Consider the following 13695-nt stretch of genomic DNA (forward strand, 5'->3'; position numbering starts at 1 on the left):
ATCTCATTGTTTGCAGCCTTTTTCCAAAGGCTTTTTCCAGTGTGTCTACTTCCATATAATAGAAGGCAATTTCTAGGTACTGGAATACCCGAAGGTTTTCCCACAGTATTCACACATATAGGGCTTCTCACCAGTGTGAGTTCTTCGATGTGTCTTTAGGGAACTGGAAGAAGTAAAGCTTTTCCGGCACTGCTTACAAACGTAGGGATTCACACCGCTGTGGATGACTTCGTGCTTCTGCAGCTGGATCAAAAGCCTGAAGGCGCTCCCACACTCTTTACAGACGTAAGGTTTTTCCCCCAGTGTGAGTTCGTTCATGTATTTGAAGGTTACTAGAAGTAATGAAGCCTTTCCCACACTGCTTACACACATAGGGCTTCTCGCCAGTGTGAACTCTTGTGTGTCTTCGAAGGCAAGAGGAATCAGAGAAAGCTTTCCCACAGTGATTAGAAAGAAAAGTCTTCTCACAAGTGGGAGTCATCTTATGCCTTAAAAGGTTACCCAACCGAGCAAAGCCTTTCCCACACAGTTCACACACATAGGGCTTCTTAACGCTGTGAACCTTCTCAAGCCTTTGTAAAGGACTGGGATGCGCAAAGCCTTTCCCACATGGCTTGCGCATGTAAGACTTCTCTGCACAACCATTTTGTTCATACATCTGGCCGGATCTGACACAAGGAAGGTCTTCTTCAAAGTTTTTATTGTTGGAAGGTTTTTCTCCGGTGGGAGTGCTTTTGTGCATCTGAAGGGACAGAGAACTGGAGCTGCTCCCCAACTCCTTACGTTCATACAGTGCCTGTCCATATTCCTGGTCTTCATAAGGTCCTACCTGATGGTTCAGTGGCACACCCAGAGATGAATGGCCAATTCTACCTTCTTCACAGACATTCTTTACAAAGGTAGCAAGTCCTGGACAAGATTTCGGGTTCACAGAGTGGCCTGGATTGCAGCTGAAGATTTCTGCACACTGACGACTTTCCTGATAGTCACAGAACTTCTCCACCAGTTGGCTGCTGCAAAACAAATGAAGAGTTCATGACTAAGACGGTGCTCACCAATGACTGAACAGAGAAATGCTGGCTTCGTGCTGGGAAACAGTTTGTAACAGTTCAGACTGCATGCTTTCCAAGTCTACTTGAGGACAGTGGCAGCAGAAACAGTGGGATTCATGTACAATTGGGTCTGATCATTAAGAACATTAAATATTCACACAGCATTTCAATACAAATACTATGTACATCCTGGGCTCCAAACACAGTGGACCCATCAGCATACTGGAGGTACCATTAAGGTGGAATAATCGCTGAGAACAGTAGCAGATGCTGTGTGATGCTGGCCTGAGCCTAGGATTCAGTCTGTGTCTGCTGCCAGTGGCAGACCTGGGGCATGGAGTTGACTAAGACATAGGGAGCTGAGAAACAGGGAGTCTAAACCTGACATGGGGCATTGAATTGTTTACATTGTTGGAGACTGATTTTTGCCTTGATTTGATTATTAGTTCTTTCCCCACCTTGGAGAAGAAATTATGTGACTGATTTTTTGTACCTTGAAGGAGTAAACAGTTCAAAGACTCTGACTTTTAAAAATGATACTAGGTTTTGACGTTTAGAGTGTTGATATTTCTTAACACAGTTTATTAGTTTTAAATTGTGGTATTAATATTAACATGACCTCATGAAGACAAACAAAAAGGACAAATGATGGTTTAATGCTGGGGTGTTTGTGTCCTGACTCACATGGACAGGAGGTCGACTGTGTTGGTATTTTGTCAACTTGACGAAACTTAAGAGTCATCAAAGGGAACATCAAGTGAGAAACTATCCCTGATCACATCGGCCCGTAAGCAAGCAAAAGGTCAAAGTCTTTGAACTGTATCCTCTGGCAAGGTACAAAAGCATCAGTTACACAGTTTCTTCCTCCAAGAGGGTAGAACCAAGGCATAGTAATAATTGAAACAAGGCAAAGTGTGGAAGTGTCTAGTCCACTGTGAGCAGTGCCATTCCCAAGCAGGCTGTCATGAGGTGTGTAATAAAAGAAACTGAGCAAACCATAGGGAGCAAGAAACTAAGCAGCATTCCTCCATGGCCTCTGCCTCAGTTCATGCCTCTGCCTATGCTTGAGTGGACACCCTGACTTCCCTTGATTATTTACTGCAAGATGAAGTTAACGTTTCCCACCTCAAGTTGCTTGGGCTCCTGGTCTTCATCACAGCAATACAAAACCAAACTGAGACACACTGTACGGTACAAAGTTCATATAGTGAACTACGATAACACATCACATATCCTATCCTCATATTCTAGCTGTTCTCAAGACTGAAATGTTCGGAATGTATTATTGCTGATACTTAAACACACAGATTTTGGGAGAAATTTTGCTGAGATGAAATTAGTTTGAGGCTTGATATGAAATGCAACTTTGAGTTCTTATAAAAATGTCCGGGCACAGCAGCACTCTACAGTCTGGATTGGGGAACGAATTACCTTAGTTTTCTCCAGAGATTTCCATATTCATTTACAACCTTCTGGTTACCCAACTTGTTTCCTAAAATGTAGAACCAGAGAAATAGTTGGTAATTATTTATTACCAAAAACATACTAAGTAACAGCCACCCTTATGGTATACTATATCACCCCAATTCCCATCTTCATATTCCAATTCATACGTCAACACTAATTAGCTAGAAACACTTGTCCTTGGTGGACTAGAAAAACCAATGCCCGTGTGTACCTATAGAGGCCAGGTTCCTCAGGGTTTCCTGCATCACATCTTTGTACAGCTCCTTCTGGGATGGATCCAGCACAGCCCACTCCTCCTGCGTGAACTTGACAGCCACATCCTCAAAGCTCACTGACTCCTGAAAGCACACACATACATTTCCAGGAAAGTGAGCCTCATGGTACCACAGACGTACACAGAATTAATAAGGTGACATGACACTGTTCCACAAGGGTTCAAGTTGTCCTGGTCATCACACTCTACTGCTCATACAGACCGAGATGCCTTCCCTCACTCACAAATGCTAAAAGTAAACTGGAGCTTTCTGGGAAAGGAACATCAAAGAAGGATGAGCTCTTGTGCAGAGGACTGTGCAGTTCCTCCTTCTGCACTGCATCTTTCTAACAACTGTCACCCCAGGTTCTATTGTCTACTACCCACCATGATCAGTATCTGCTGTCCCCAGAACGTGTGCGCTTAGAAATGCTGGGCACCCTTGTGTTCTGCTGGTGTCTGAGAACTGAGATCTGGAGGGATTCCTTCTCAACAGGAATATAAAAAAATCCTCTTCTCCCTAAGAACCCTAGCAATGATCTCACAGTCATCAGAGGGATGCTATGTTGGGATGCTTAGAACACACCATATTCTTTAGATATGAGTCTACATCACCTGGACTGGTAGACAGCACTCATATATCTTTTTAAAATCAAATTATTTTATTTATTTACATTCCAAATGTTGCCTCCCATTCAGGTCCCCCCTCCTAGAGTTCTTCACCCCTTCCTCCCTTTTTCCTCTAAAAGGGTGTTCCTCCCCCACCTCTACTTCATCTCCCTTCCCTGGGGCATCAAGTCTCTCCTACTGAGGCCAGACTAGGCAGTCCTCTGCTACATATGTGCCAGGGACTGTGGCCTGGCTACGTATGCTCTTTGTTTGGTGGCTTAGTCTCTGGGAGCTCTGAGTGTCCTGGTTGGTTGACGCTGTTGTTCTTCCTATGGGGTTGCAATCCTTTTCAGCTCCTTCAGTTTTTTCCCTAACACTTCCATAGAGGTCCCTAACGTCAGTTCAACGGTTGGCTGTATGTATCTGCATCTGCCTCAGTCAGCTGCTGGTAGAGCCTCTCAGAGGACAGCCATGCTAGACTCCCATCTGCAAGCACAATATGGAGGCAGTAAAACTGTCAGGGTTTGGTGCCTGCGCGTGGGATGGATCCTAAGTTGGACTGGTCATTGGATGGCCTTTCCTTCAGTATCCGCTCCATTTTTCGTCCCTTTAGATAGGGACAATTTTTGGTCAAAAATTTTGAAGATGGGTAGGTGGCCCCATCCCTCCACTGGGGTCCTGTCTATCTATTGGAGGTGGTCTCTTCAGGTTCTATCTCCCCACTGTTGGGCATTTCCCCTAAGGTTATCCCCTTAGGGTTATCTCACACATCCAGATCTTTGGGACTTTCTAGAGGTTCCCCTCTCTACCACCCTCTCCCAGCTGCATGTTTCCATTCATCTCCTGACCCTCTAGGCTTCCCCCATACCTGATCCTGTCCCCCCCATTTCCCCTCTGTCTCCCCCTCCCTTCTCCCACCCAGGTCCCTCCCTCTGCCTTCTGAGATTATTTTATGTCCCCTTCCAAGTGAGATTGAAGTATCCACACTTGGGCCTTCCGCCTTGTTAAATTTCATACTGTTAGTGAGTTGTAACATGGGTATTGTATACTTTTTGGCTAGTATCCATCTATCAGTGAGTATACACCATGCATGTCCTTTTGGGTCTGGGTTACCTTGCTCAGGATGATGTTTTCTAATTCCATCCATTTGCCTACACAATTCATGATGACCTCATTCTAATATCTGAATAATTTTCTTCATCATATTTTCTTTATCCATTCTTTGGTTGAGGGGCATCTGGGTGGTTTCCAGCTTCCGATTATTATGAATAAGGCTGCTATGAACATAGTGGAGCATGTGTCCTTGTGGTATATGCCCAGGAGTGGTGTAGCTGAGTCTTCAGGTAGAACTATTTCCAATTTTTTGAGGAACCGCCAGATTGATTTCCAGAGTGGTTGTACCAGTTTGCAATCCCACAAGCAATGGAGGAGTGTTCCTCTTTCTCCACATCCTCACCAGCATGTGCTGTCACTTAAGTTTTTGATCTTAGCCATTCTGATTGGGATAAGGTGGAATCTCAGTTTCATATTTTTATTTTTAAAATCCTTGATTTGGTGTGTATTGTGCATGGGGTGTTGAGCATGCTGCAGTGCTCTTCTAGGGGTCAGCGCCATGTTGTGGGAGTTGGTTCTCTTTGTCCAGCTTAACAATGGCTCCTGAGATTTCGGATCATCAGGGTTGCACAGCACATGCTTTTATCCCCTGAGCCAACTCGGCAGGCCTCTAGTTAATACTTCTTACAATTTGTTGGGAACAGGAGCACAACTTCTGTGGCTGTACTAAATGACGATGGTGGAATGTATGTACCTGGGCTCTCTGTACCGTCCTTAATCAAACAGCAAACAAGACTTGTGACAAGGAATTCATCCAATTATGTCCTACTCTGCTTCCTAATGCTATGATAAACCACCATGATCAGATGCTACTCGGGCAGGAATATGTTTATGTGGGTTACAAGTTATAGTCATTCCCTGAGAGAAGCCAAGTTGGGAGACATAGAAAAGACATGTGCAAACGCCAATCTGGTAGATTCCCTTTGAGGTTCCCTCTTTCCAAGATGTCAAAGTGGCAGCCCACTGACCCATCTCCCTGGCCCATCACATCATTTTCACTCGAGAATGCCACTGGACTATTAAACACCAGTAAAGAAGGCACATGTTATCAGACAGATCTCTAATTCACCATGTTATCCCTCTAATTTCTAAAACACACTTGAAAGTCAAATACTTGAGCAACTGTATTCGCTGCAAGGGATGTCTATAATAAAACGTCTCCAACCAGTCCCCTCGCAGAGCATTACGAGCCTTCCCAGAAGCCACAGGTTTTCAAATAAAAAGTTCGATGGAGGAGGTTAGGTTTCTTCCCATGGAGTTGTTTGTCCCAGAGCCACCCCCACCCCTAAAAATTTGGCATTGGCTCTCAGCATTGTCCTTCATTGCCCACTATGTTACCGCTGAGGGAGAGAGGGATCTTCACATAATAAAATTCAAAGAGGGGTCAAGACAGACACACACTTGGATATTCCGAAGGGATGCCATCTTTTTTTTTTTTTAAATCATTATCACATCGGTCTATGGGTTAGTGTTGCTTTCATGAGAGGGTCAAAACAAATCCTTATTGTTTAAAAATGAAGCTAGCATTTTCCTTCAAATGGAACCATGTGCCCCAAGGAAGAGCTTTCACCAGTCTCAGGTGGTAAACGGCAGGGAAACAAAATGTAAGTATCCAGAAAGAGAACAATGTGTAAGATTGTTGAGGTTCCCTACTGGCAGTCTAAAATGGGGTAGACAGTTCCTGGGGAAGGAGACTGTCCAGGCAAACTGCTGGAAGGCATGTTGGGACCGTGGAGCTGCATGAACATGGAGGAGATCCAGGGTGGCGGTGGACAGGAGAGAAGACAGAGATTTCCCTCTACCTTAACTTCAACGTATCTGAATCTGTAACTGTATCGACCTGTAAACAGACTGTGTATTGAGAAGGCTAGGCTGATTCCACGGCAGGCTTCAAACTGGCCGTTCAGAAGATGATGCCTAAGAACTGAGCAAGTGCAGAAAAGCCAAGCAAGGCAAGTCAGTCAGTTACTAGGAAAAAACCCCAGGCTTCAGGCAGCTAGTCAGAAGCTACCCTGCCACCTGGCCTGAGGCAAGGGCAAAGGATCAGCTGCAGTTTCCAGAGTTCCCAAGGGACAGTTTCCAGCTGATAGGCCCTATAATGGCTCCAGAAAGTCCCTAGAGATGGACTCAACAGATTAAGATAGAAGCCACCTACCCTGGAATTCCCCTAATGTGCTTTAAATCAGGCCTGTGAGCTTTCTAGGTTGTCTGTTTTGATAATGGGAGACTCCAGCATGCTGCACTTCTGCAGAATAAAACACTTTACATTCACATACCATTTAAGTCCTCCTCCTCTTCCTCCTCCTCCTCCTCCTCCTCCTCCTCCTCCTCCTCCTCCTCCTCCTCCTCCTCCTCCTCCTCCTCCTTCTAATCCTAGACCTGAAACTACTGACCAGTATGATGCCCCACCGTACCTAACCACCACTTTGACCACCACTTCAGACTTCCTGGGCCCCTAGTTTCAGTTGAGAAGCGTTTACAGAAGAGATTATTGTCTCTTGTCATCAACAACAGGCTGGGGTGTCAGATTGAGAGGATACACCAATCCCCAAACTCCAAAAGGCAGTCCAAGAAGCTCAACCTGGAGGATAAGAGCATTTCCGGAGGAAAGATTAAAGCCAGAATTCCTTAGGAACTTGGGAATCCAGTTCCCTTCTATTAAAAGGAAGAACATCCCTTCCCTCAGGAAAAAGGGACCTAGGGCTGCCTGTTGCACCTATTAGCATATCAGACGTATGCTGGTGTCACAAGCACCTGTTACACATTTCGAAGTCCAACCGAACATTCCAGCCCTTTTCACCACATCCCCCACCCTAAACCCACCCAGATCCCGGGCTTCCCTTCCCCAGCTAAACCCCTCTCTGTGGCTACTCATTTTCTTTCTAATCCCGCTGTTGTTGCTGTTTCTTCTGTGTGTGTCTGATCCTACTTCTCTCTCTATGGTTTCTCTATTCTGTAACCCCTGCTATTCTCCTCTCTCTCAGATGGGCCTGGCCACATCCAGTCTGCTGTCTATGTTCAGTCTACTTTCTCTCTCTGCTCTGGACTCATGTGGATGGTTCAGGCAGTTCTCTCTCTCTCTCATCTCTGCCATGAAACAACCTTCCCTTTAATCATGACCAGAAACTGTGTCAGTTTACACAGAAGTCCCTGCAGCCATACTGCTAAAACGCATCAGGTCCCCTACAGACTCTCCCTCACTTAACTTCAGCTCTGTCCGTGACTTCAGGTCAGACTGATCTCTGCAGTGATCTCTTTAACCAGTTCCTACCCATTCTGTAACCTCCCGTGGAATGTCAACGTGAGAGCTGCTGGTCGATGTTTGGTTTTGGACCTGGACAAGGGGCTGAGGTGCATATTTTCCCTACCAAAGTGGACCTGGCCTCCTGGTTCTCCCAGCATCCCTCAGTCCGGACCTGGCAAACCCTGCCCCAACTGTCTGACCCTCCTCGGTTCCACAGCGTCTACCCCCTGCTAAGCCTTGGTGGTGCATGCGAAAGCCTTTGTTCTTTTGTAGGAACATCCCGGCCTCTCTGTTTGGCCTTGGAGGGTAACACCTGGAGCTAACATCTTTGATGTCAGCTCTTGGTTTCGGTTTCTGTTATTCTGCTAAGAATGTAAACTTGTTTCTCCATTGTGCTTCCACTCAGTGGGCTTGGAGTACATATCCTGTGAACCTCTAACAGGAATGACCAAGTATGTGTTTTGTTTTGTTTTGTTTTTAGGTACCTTGGCAGCCAGGGCACCATCACCCAACCTTGAACTTTCCACCCTTCCCCAAGAGGCTCCCTCCTATATAATCCTGATATTTGGTTTCTCCCTCTTTACTTTTTTCTCTCTCTTTACTCTTTTCTCTATTTCTCCTCCCACCACCCCCATGGAGACTCCCCTGGCCTCAGTCCTTGGGGCCACTGAACTAGCCAGAGAGCAGCTTCCCGATAAACCTGCCTTTAATCTAATCTACTCTGTCTGATATTTACCTATCAGTCGATGTTAGTGATTTAAACTGGAATAAAAGGGGTAGGTGTAGCAGTACCCACCTTTCATCCCAGTACTAAAGAGCGGGGTAACCAGGCAGATCCGTGAATCCAGTGCCAGCCTGCGTTGCGTACACAGGGAGCAGCATGTCAGCTAGTACAAAATAGTTACAGGATGTCTCAAAACACAAACAGATGCAACAACAAAATTGGGATTAAAGGGCAAGCATGGTTGCACACAACTTTACTGACAGAGCCCCAGGAGCAAGGCAGGCAGGTCTCTGTGAACATTACAACAGTGCAGTCTACGGAAGCAGTTCCAGTCCAAGCAAGGGTAAGACTTAGTCTCAAAAACCCAAACAAGATAAAAGATCGGAATAAAAGAACTCAAATTGCCACTGGACAGGCAGGAAGCTAGGCTTACTTGGCAAATTAGCACCAATTGAAACAGGCTGACTCTGACAGGCTTCAAATTGGACGGCAGTTCAGGAGACTAGGCCTAAATCTCTGTTTCTAAGAACTTGGCAAGTTTAGGCAAGTCCAGGCAAGTCAGTTACAGAAAACAAACAAACAAACAAACAAACAAACAAACAAAAAACCCAGACCTCAGGCAGCCAGTCAGTAGCTACCCTGCCACCTGGCCAGAGGCAAGAGCAAAGCGTCGGCAACAGTTTCCAGACTTCCTCAGCAACAGTTTCCAAACTTCCTCAGCAACAGTTTCTAGCTCCCCATGCCCCAGCAGTAGTTCTGTAATGTCCCTAGAAATAGAGCTATTTGAGTCTAAAGTAACATTCTCTGGTGAACCATGGACCCTTACACAATGAAACCAACAATGCTGTTGAATTTGCCTATTCAATAAATTCTGCCATTGTAGCCTGCCTGGCAGAATTGAGGATATTCTAAGAGATGAGACTCTGAAACAACAGACCCCAAAGAAATGGGCATTTCCTCAGGAATCTCATGTTTGAAAGAAGGAGAAGGTACCAATCAGAGTAGGGAGTTTGTCTCTCAGAAAGGGACTTAACACCCTTCTAAAACATCCTCTAACAGGATGAGCATGGAGCCCATCAATGGTGGGTCAGTGCAGGGCGGGACCACACCTTCACCTGGACTGTTTGCATCTGCACATCCCTGGCCTCTGCTTCACTTTGATCTCACTTCAAGATCCTTAAGACAGACTTAGGGGCTTCTGTTGGGGTCCAGAAGTTTCCTCACAAAACACAGGAACACAGATCTTAGATAGGAATAGTTTATTGAGCATTGCCCCAGGGACTGTTGGAGCTGATTGCAAAATACCACGCTCACCCCCACCTCATCCCACCCCACCCCACCCTACCAAAATCCTACAGAGTTTTTTAAAAAAAGATTTATTTATTTATATGAGTACACTGTAGCTGTCTTCAGACACACCAGAAAAGGACATCAGATTACAGATAGTTGTGAGCCACCATGTAGTTGCTGGGAATTGAACTCAGGACTCTGAAAGAGCAGTCAGTGGTCTTAACCACTGAGCCATCTCTCCATCTTGAAATCCACAAACATCTTGCCAAGTTATTCTACCAATCAGGATTTAGGAACAGGGGACTTCCTTGGGAACATGTCTTTATTGTACACTTATCCTGTTCTCATTGGTTGGGTTATTCAGCTGTGGAGAGGGACTTGCCTTGCCTAATATTCATGGCTTAACTTGCCAACCAGGATGTCAGTTAAGCACATACATGACTCTTTTTGCCAGGGAGGAAGTCAATTCCCATGGATGTCTTGGGAACTTAAAACTTCATTCCACCTCTACTCAAAATGGGTGTCTTATTTCAAATGGCTTCTTATATTGGTACAGGTGTCTCTCTTATTTATTGAATATTCAAAGCCATCCCAGGGGCAGCTTATAAAAGTAAAAACTGCTCCCTGCCCCTTTTCTCTCTCTGACTCTCTTCTTTCCCTGACCCCTTTATTCCTCCCATCCCATTTGATCCTGGCTGGCCTCTCCCTCTCTCTCTCCCTCTCTCCTTCTGTCTGTCTGTCTTTCTCTGTCTTTACTCCATTCTCAACTCTCCTTCTCATGTGCTAAATAAACTCTATTCTACACCATGCCTGTTGTATGGCTGGTACCTCAAAAGGAAGGATGCCTTAGCATGGGCCTACCAACGGATCCCTCCCACCTCACCATACCAAGCTCTAATAAACATATCCTGCTCTTTTTATAAAACACAACAATAAGTGACCATTAAAAGTGGTTATCAACAGGGGCTGGAGAGGTGGCTCAATGGTTAAGAGCACTGACTGCTATTCTAGAGGTCCTGAGTTCAATTCCCAGCAACTACATTGTGGCTCGCAACCATCTGTAATGGGATCTGATGCCCTCTTCTGGTGTGTCTGAAGACAGTGACAGTGTACTTATATATAATAAATCTTTTAAAAAATGGTTACCAAGGGGCTGGAAAGGTGGCTCAGTGATTAAGAGCACTGACTGCTCTTTCAGGGGTCCTGAGTTCAATTCCCAGCAACCACATGGTGGCTCACAACCATCTGTAATGGGATCTGGCACACAGGTGTACATGCAGACAGAGCACTCATATACATAAAATAAATAATTAAAAAGTGGTTATCAAGAGCTGGAAGAGATGGCTCAGAGATTAGGACCCTGGTTCAATTTCCAGCACCCACTTGGCAGTTTATACCTAACTCCAGATCCAGGAGTTATGGCACCCTCACCTAGGCAGAGAGGGAAAACACCAATGCACATTAAAAATAAGTCTTTTTAAAAAAACCTTTAAGAATAACAACAAGAACAAAAGCAAAACCCATAAAAGCCCACAGACAGGTACAGCAAGTGTTACCAGGCCCTTGGTTTAGGGCCGAGCTTATTGTGCCTAACTGTTCAAAGCAGTTCTCACCAACTTCATTGTGACTGGTTTTCAAGAACACCAGAGCACAGAACATAACAGAATATGCAGTCAACTTGGGCAATGGAAAGTTTCCTAGTAACAGTATTAACAGCATAAGATGGCTGACTAGACAGGCAGACAGCAGTTACCCAGGCCTTCCCAATGTGCAGATACTGAATCACCTTTTCTGCCTTCCACTAATAACTTTGCTCTTTCCATCAGGTTACTGAGAACAGCGGGCTGGGCCTGACTTGGGCACAGGTTGGGAATGCTGGCTTCAATAACACAAACATGTCTGCTGCCCAACACAGCAGGCTCAAGGCTCTTGTGATCACTGTAAGATAAATGGTGTTACAGGTTTGGCAGAGAGGGAGCTGAGCAGAGATTCACTGGGTGAGTTATGGCATCAAGTCTCAGGCAGCTATAACCTATAACCTAAGCCATAACCACAGAAAGACCTAACCTGAGCAGCAGAGGAAGAACAAATAAAGACTGGAGTCCTGAAGCTGGGTGTGGTGATGCAGGCCTTTAATCCCAGCTCTGGAGAAGGAGAGGCAGTCAGATTTCTGAGTCTGAGATCAGCCTGGTCCACAATGTGGGCTCCAGGACAGCCAGGGGCTACACAGAGAAACCCTGTCAAGGAACGCCCCATCCCCTCCCCTCCCTCTACAAAAGACTAGAGAGCCATGACTCTAAGCTATCCTTCATCCAGTCATTTTTCCCACCTTAACCGCAGCTTCTGTTTTGGTGGATAAAAACCTCAGGTCAAGAGAAATCGAGTCAGGCTGTGCAGGGAACTAACCCCTAGTCATGAAGAATTCTCAACCCCAACCTGATCCATTAATTCCACTCTACTTGGAGAAACAAGATACCCAGGTATGGAGTTCCCCCAACCCTCTGCTCCCAACTCAACAGAACGGAACCAAACTAATCCAACAACAAAACTTCCTGGTGGCGACCTGTGTAAGTCCCCAAGCCTCAACTCATCCAGGGAATAAAGCAGTCCTTCGTTATTCCAATAAAGTGGTCTCCACCAGGTGTCATTGTGTCAGGATGCTTCTCTGCTCCGTTTTGTTTGTAACACTGATGCTCTGAGTAGCTGCGCCCTGAGACATTACCTGGGGTGTGGCGAGTTTTTAGGGAGAGAGCAGTAAATTAGCAGCTACCATCCACGCAGATTTCACTCCTTCGTCTATGCAAAAGAGCCCCAGTTCGACTCCTAAGGCGGCCTACGCACGACCCCTTGTTGACCCGACCCAGACTATAGGGATTCCGGCTAAGAGACGTTGCATCGTTGCATCGTTGCATCGTTGCATCGTTGCATCGTTGCATCGGAAGCTCAGATAAGGACAGGACCGAGGCTCTGCTTGCTGGCCCAACTCTACCCAGCATGATCCCAGAAGGGCAGGGAACAGCGGCACCAGACCAGACTCAGCTCCAGCAAGAGGTCCTGAATCTCTCACCGCCTCCAGATTGCAGCTGCCTCCTCCCACACCCGGGCGGCCAGCACTCACCATTTCCAGACTAGGTGTCCTGTGTCCACCTGCAGCTCCTGCAGTCAGTGAGGGCGACCAAGGACTGCGCTCTAGGATCTACTTTCAAAGAACACAAGTGTACCCAATGTACAGGGAAAGAAAATAGACCTATAGTGGCAGAGTGCCTCACTTATGGAGCAAACTCCCCGTTGGCCAATACAAGCACTCAAATAAAACCACGATAGGCCAGCGAGCCCTAGGCCCGCCTCCCCAAGCCAGAGGAACTGAAGAAGCAACTTTTACCCGGCAAGGTAGAGATCAAATTACAGACTCTTGACCTCTCCAGATCCCAGAATCCTGTTGTCACCCACGTAGAAGCCCCGGTGAGCACCAGCAGGGGGTGATAAAGGAATCACAGGGGCGTGAAGGCAATTATAGACCTTGAAGTTGAGTGGGAAACTCTTTTCAGAACTATAATCAGTGGGTGTATCTGCCTTTCTGCTCTGGCTGTTGTGGTCTCCCCCAAAGCCAATTCCAAAGACCAAGTGTTTTCCTGGAAGACTGCAGGACTAGATAGGCATCTTGACGATGTAAGGGTCCGTGATTCTCCATGATTCTCGGAAGAATGATACCCCGGACTCAAACAGTATGTAAACACAGTGTTTGATTCTGCAGAAGTCCGGAGTGCTGGGGTCTACCATTACCAAGATAGAGAGACCTCTGAAATGAGCTCGGAGCCTTGATTTAAAGCACATTAGGGGAATTCAGGAGTAGGTGACCTCTATCTTAATCTGTTGGATTCATTTTAGGGATATTCCAGAGCCATTATGGGGCGTGGCGGCTGGAAATTGCTGCTGACCGGTC

The 13695-nt window shown here is 46.1% G+C and overlaps 1 protein-coding gene across 1 annotated transcript; it reads right to left on the minus strand.

The window, feature by feature from the left end:
- LOC148004473 (zinc finger protein 20-like) lies at positions 1–12664 on the minus strand. Its single transcript, XM_087559906.1, is given in 5 exon segments — positions 1–300; positions 302–1013; positions 2484–2544; positions 2731–2904; positions 12523–12664. Coding segments are annotated over 5 exon segments (1317 nt in total). The 3' UTR covers positions 1–72.
- Positions 12665–13695: the final 1031 nt, after the last annotated feature.

The sequence above is a fragment of the Rattus norvegicus genome, chromosome 7, assembly GCF_021556685.1.
Source record: "Rattus norvegicus strain SHRSP/BbbUtx chromosome 7, alternate assembly SHRSP_T2T, whole genome shotgun sequence".
NCBI lineage: Eukaryota > Metazoa > Chordata > Mammalia > Rodentia > Muridae > Rattus > Rattus norvegicus.